Below are 5,684 nucleotides of genomic sequence, written 5' to 3'. Positions count from 1 at the left end.
GTCTGCAGAGCTATGAACACGATGTATTTTAAGGGACTAAATGATCTTTTCACTAGTGACGCACAGTTATCCTTTTCTTCACACGTATCGAGTAGTACCAATATTATCTACTTTGAGGGGTTTTTTTGCCATGCTTGACACAGTTGCAGTATTTAGGATGACACAAAACCCCTTTCAGGAGCCTGCTGGTTCTTGAATAGCTGTTTGGGAACACTCGGCTATTGCAGAGGATGGGGAGAGTTGTTGGCAAGCAGAGCGTTAGCAGGGAACAGAGCTCACAGGAGGTGCTGCAGGAAACTTAATGATCCACTGTCAACATTGCGTCAGTCCACACAGTCGCGCTACTCTGAACAGGCCATCTATTCAGCCGCTAAGTTAGGAGTCTGTGACATCTATCTTGCAGACCATGAAAACCAAAAACCAACCAGATGGATCTGAAACCCCCACTATTCAAAATTAATTGGGATGTGAGTTTCAGGTATGGAGTTACAGATTATTTCCCATTTTCCCTTGGGGGTTTTTTTTAATCAGTCATAACCTTTTACCCCTGTGATAGCTGGCCTCCGTCCATGGAAAAACAGCAGAAATGACCCCCATCTCCAGGAGACTTGCTGGAGTCCCTGACACTGCCATCCGTTTTAGGGGAGAACTTGTGTGTGGGGTATTCTGGTTGCATCAGCCTCTAGTTAGCTGTTTCTTCGGTTATAAGACTTTTTTTTTTGGTGAGGCTGCTTGAGTAAGTAGGATATCGGAGCCAGAGATGGAATTCTTGTTTTAGTGAAAAAGTTTGTGGAGGAGAGCGGCAGGGCAACGTTTCCTGAAGGTGACCAGACTCTACGCGTGTCTAATCTCCCGCAGTCGTTTGTACCGTAACCAGAGCCCCGTAACCCAGATTACTCAAGGCATTTGTGATCTGCACTGTGTCAAAGGAGTGCAGCTGCTTCACCGGGTCACAATGACAAACTGCAAGTTGGTCTTTAATGTACCTGAGGCTTGATCCATGAGTTGCTTCAGTGATAAAGGCCAGGGTCTTAAACTAGTCCCTAACAGTGGTCACGTCTACACGTTGATTAATGCACAGTAGTGACTGGGATGTATGTGGTAGCTGTGCTGGTCTGAGACAAAAAGAAATGCAAAAATCCAGAACTCTTGGTTCCAAAATGATACCTTTTATTAGGCCAACTGAGAAATTGTAAAAAAATATATATCGCAATAATAAAAGGTATCATTCTGGAACCAAGAGTCCTAGATTTTTGCAGTCCAGTAGTTACTGTGCATTTAATTTGGTACTTGCTTAGTGAAGTACTAACTAAATGTGCAGTAACTAGAGCTACCTTGCCGTGGTGCTGGTGAACACCTTTTTAGTGATGCTACTTCACTGTAGCGTATTAGCACTGTCTTTGCTGTGACACGCTACTGCACATTAATCATCTCATGTAGACGCACCCGGTGATGAAAAACCAGTAGGACTTGAAAACAAATTCGTTGTGCTCAAGGTGGCAGAGACTGTAGGGAAAAAGCATGATGGTGCAGCTGGGCAGATTTTCATTTTCATTGAGACAGTAGAATAGAGGGGGTCATTTAAGTGTGAGAAATGAGGGCATCGAGTGGAGAGAAGGGGGAAGACCCTCAATCCCCAGATTAATATGACATCAAAGAAACAAAGGTCTTCATAACAACCAGCCTTTGACTTATTTTCACACAAAAACACTGAAAATAGCATGGTACCTTGCAATATCCTTTGCAATTTGTTCATTGGGGCAGTTGATGAAAGCGATGGAGTGGGCTCCAGAGATGTAGCTGCCAGTGACTGCAGAGTGCAGCTGAAGGGCCAGACTTTTCAGCACTGGGTACATCAGCAAAGACAGAGACACGGCCTAAAATGCAAAAGGCGGGGTGAATAAGGTCAGCAAAATGAGCTCCCCAGATGCTGGTTTTGTAAAAAATCAGCATTTACAGACACAAGACTCAAGTCTCCCTACTGGAATAATGGTAATTGTTTAACCAAATCAATGTCGAAACCACATAAACGTCCCCAGAGTGGGTTTAATCCAGTTTTGCAAGACTTTGTACAGTGGAAATGAAGATAATCAGACCTCTGCTAGAAGGAATTACTACTCCTCTACTGCTGTCAAGCTGGGAGGAACGCACAGAATCCTGTCTGCACTGGAGGAAACATCTGGCACCGGGTCCAGCTCAACATGAAGCGGCTTTGATCCAAGGGTTGGAAGCAAAGTGAGAAAGAAGCAGCGTGCTGTAAACTTGGACTCCAACTCAGTCAACATATGGATCTGTGAAACCTGTAACAAGCTGTGTCACTCTCGAATTGGCCGTGTCAGCCACAAATGGATTCATCAGGGGTCCAATTAGACCTCTTATGTGTACGGCATGATCCAGAGGACTGACGGTTGCCTGCTGTCGAGAAAAGTACAAGCATATTTACAGCACTGGACCCTGTAAATCATACGCCGGGCGTCTGCATCTATTTCTGCTACAAGAACTAAGCGAAAGAGCAAGTATACTGGAACCCAGCTCCCCCACTGTTCAGCTGTTTGTTCAGCTTCGTGGGCCAAATTCCCTCTGGAGTAACTGCATCTGGTTCGTGGAGCTACTCCATGAATACACTTGGCTGAGTGTATTTGGCAAAGTTGGAAGGACATTGTCAACCTCACCTAAAACTAAAAGAAGGCTGCCAAAAGTTTTGAATATTTTCAGTTATATCTCCGTTGCAGAGTTTGAAACCCAGACAGTTCAGCGCTGGGAACCTGGAAGTAAAATGGAGCATGAATGTTACTTATCAAGTAAATCTTCACCTTTATCAAGCTGGTGAGGGTTCAAGTGGGGCATTCAGAATTAGAGGAAGCTTATGAAACCATTTGGGGCTCGGTGGCTTGTCCGAGGTCACGCGGGGAGTTAGTTACTCCTGGCGCAGGCATGGAAACCAGCTTTCCCAGCTCTCCATCTGGTGCTTCATGGTATAGGATGAAATAACAGCTAACGACAGCCAGCAAGGAGAGGCAGCTCGAGTGACAGACCCTGCTAGTCTGCGAACGCAATGAGTCCAGCCAGCGTGGTCCTGGCCTTGATCTGGGATTAATCATGCTTGTTCATTCCTGATGCTGCCCGGTTGGGGGGCTTGCCCCATGGCTTTGAAAAGGGGTCTGCACTGGCTAGATGGTTTGCGAGGGGGGAAGGAGTGGGTGGGAAATGACACTGCCAGAGGGTTTGCTGGTTTTGTTGCCTGTGAGCGTGTTTTGAAAATGCTTGGCACTGAGTCCCCAAAGGCCAATTATAGGTATAGGGCCAGGCAACTCTAAAGGAGTCGGGGACAGGTTCCAGGGTGGAGGGAGAGACTCCATCAAGAAGAAGGAAATCCCCTCTCCTCTCCCTCCCATTCCAACGGTGCATCCTTCATATCCTGGGAAATCCTGCTTTTGGTGAAAATCATGTTGGTGCTGCATTCTGGTTTCCAGGGCCAGACTAGGACACAGGTCCTCAAAGGCCCCAGCTTATTGTCCAGGGTTTTGGCATCATATAGTTCCTTCAAACTGCAAAATCTGGCATCCACAGCTATGAAGAAAAGCTTGAAAATATCATTTTCAACATTCATTTTCAACATTCATCATTTCAAATGCAATGACATCTGCTGCCGGAGTCTGGTGAGAGCCTGCAGCCAAGCCTCTGGGAGAAGAGTGAACCCTGGGTGCCAGAAAGAGAAGGATGCATTGGATCCACCATGTCAATATACTTTCCCTGTCGTGGCAGACTCTGACTCGATTAAATCTATGAAACAACATTCTGCCTTTATTCATTGTTTATTAACAACTAGGTGCTTTTATGCGGCACCACCTAATTCCCAGCAAAAGTCATTTATAATCTTTCATATAGACCTATAATACTGAAACTCCACAAACGCTGCCGCTTAAGTATTTGTTCAGAAAAAACCATCTTGGCATGGAAGAGCATCGCATCTCAAGGCTTCGTGAGATTTCATCAGCTGCATTTAGCGAAGAAAAAGACTCTGCTCCCTCTTTTCGCTTCACCTTGAAGTGCAACAGTAAATGCATCTCAAGAAATGCTTCCATTTGTATCATGTTGTATCTGGCTCTTGCACTTCTAAAGTGATAAAAGGATTTTCATAAGACTAAGGGTACAAAGCGTTCCTCCCCCTCATCCCTACCCTCCTGGCCTCAGAAAGACCTCGCGTTAAAGAGCAAATGTCGTGGGCTTTCTGTTTTCCGTACGCTTTACTGTAACAGGGTCTTTTCTCCGCTCAACTCTTTGCAGCCTGGAAAATTATTGATTCTTTATCTGACTTGTCTCCTATTCACTCCATTGTAATGTGTTTCACTCCAGGAAACACCGCTGGTTATTGTAGGGTTACAGTCGATACTTCTTAGCACTTCTAGCACTCTTAAGGCATTTTAAAAACAAGAACTAACTAATCACAAACGCTGCATTGCTGGTTATGAGACAAAAGGAGGACAATGTGGTCACAGATACCGTATCTTCCAAAGAAGAGCAGTATTTCAGCCCCTGCAAAAATACATACCTTGTTCTGTTCATCAAGGTAATTATCAACTGTCAGGAAGCTCTTTGTGCAGCGCATGAGGTTATCCCTGTGAGCAACAAATAATGCGAGCTTTACAGCTCCTTTCACTTTCCCTGACAGCAATCAGTCATGAAATTTGGTGCTTCTGCAAAACCGTTTTGCCTCGAGGTGGTGCAAGAAATAATGTACTGCACATTATTATTATTCAAACTAGTGTGGTAGTTTGAAGCCTGGAGCCTGAAATCCAACACTGCAGTAATGAGAAGGTAAATGTCTCTAGCTGAAGAATATGGATCAGAAAAGTGATGGTGAAATCCAGGAGGGTTTCTAACGCGGGTCAGTCTTGCCACTTGGGTTTGGTTTTGTTGCCAAACCCAAACTGGGATTCTTTCTGAATCTGATCCCCCCCCCCCAGTGTTTGCCGAGCCAAACAAACCTTCCTGCAGGCACGAGAGCAACAAGTCCTCCCCAAGAGTGAAAGGAGCTCTTTAAATCCTGCCTCACAGGCTGTGCAAAGGAGAGAGTGAGCATGCAGCCAAGAGGATATTTCCCATGTGTGTTTCCTTCTCTCAATCCATCCCCCACCCTGTGAGCTCCTCTAGAAAACTATTTCTCAGGGCTGGGATCGCCTGGATCTCTGCAATTCGCACTGGATCTTCAGCACCTCCTGGGACATTTCTATGGTAAGAAGTTGCCCCTGAGCCTGTCCCCTCTGCCTGCTGCTAAGAACATCTTGGCAGCACGATGTGAAATTTTGGGTAGGGTTGGAAGAAGGCTTTAAAAATGGGTTCAGGTTTGGCAAGAACAGTGTATATATATTTTGCCCCCCCAAAAAATTAAAAATCTTTGCAGCACAGTTTTGCTGCCTGCATTTGGATCCTTGGCAGGGCTCAGCTAGTGCAGAGATGCCCCGGACGCCCTCGCCCCTGGTCCCAGGGGGGAGCCTGTGGCTTGCAAATGGGGGGCCAGGAGGAAGGGGGGTCACCTACCAGCAGCAAAGTGAAGCATCCCGGGCGGGAGCAGCTCTGGACAGCCGGCACCTGGCAGCGCTGGGAGAGCCAGTCCATTTTCATCCTGCACCCCCTGGCAGCATGCAGCCTGCCTGGGCTGCCCTTCTCCACCTGCCGGGGCT

General features: G+C 46.4%; 1 protein-coding gene across 1 annotated transcript in view; it reads right to left on the bottom strand.

Annotated features, from left to right (window-relative positions):
- CUTA (cutA divalent cation tolerance homolog) overlaps nucleotides 1-5,684 on the bottom strand; it is a 32,208-nt gene extending 26,524 nt beyond the window's left edge. The window contains exons 1-2 of the mRNA XM_019510835.1: nucleotides 5,542-5,684; nucleotides 1,729-1,877 (exon numbers count right to left, since the gene is read on the bottom strand). Of these exons, the coding sequence (XP_019366380.1) occupies nucleotides 1,729-1,877; nucleotides 5,542-5,625 (233 nt within the window). The 5' untranslated portion in view covers nucleotides 5,626-5,684. The remainder of the gene's footprint in view (nucleotides 1-1,728; nucleotides 1,878-5,541) is intronic.

The sequence above is a fragment of the Gavialis gangeticus genome, unplaced genomic scaffold (genome assembly GCF_001723915.1).
Source record: "Gavialis gangeticus isolate Ggan-Ray unplaced genomic scaffold, GavGan_comp1, whole genome shotgun sequence".
Classification (NCBI taxonomy): Eukaryota; Metazoa; Chordata; order Crocodylia; family Gavialidae; genus Gavialis; species Gavialis gangeticus.
Note: the sequence above shows the minus strand (reverse complement) of the source record. Positions and strands in the feature narration are given on the sequence as shown.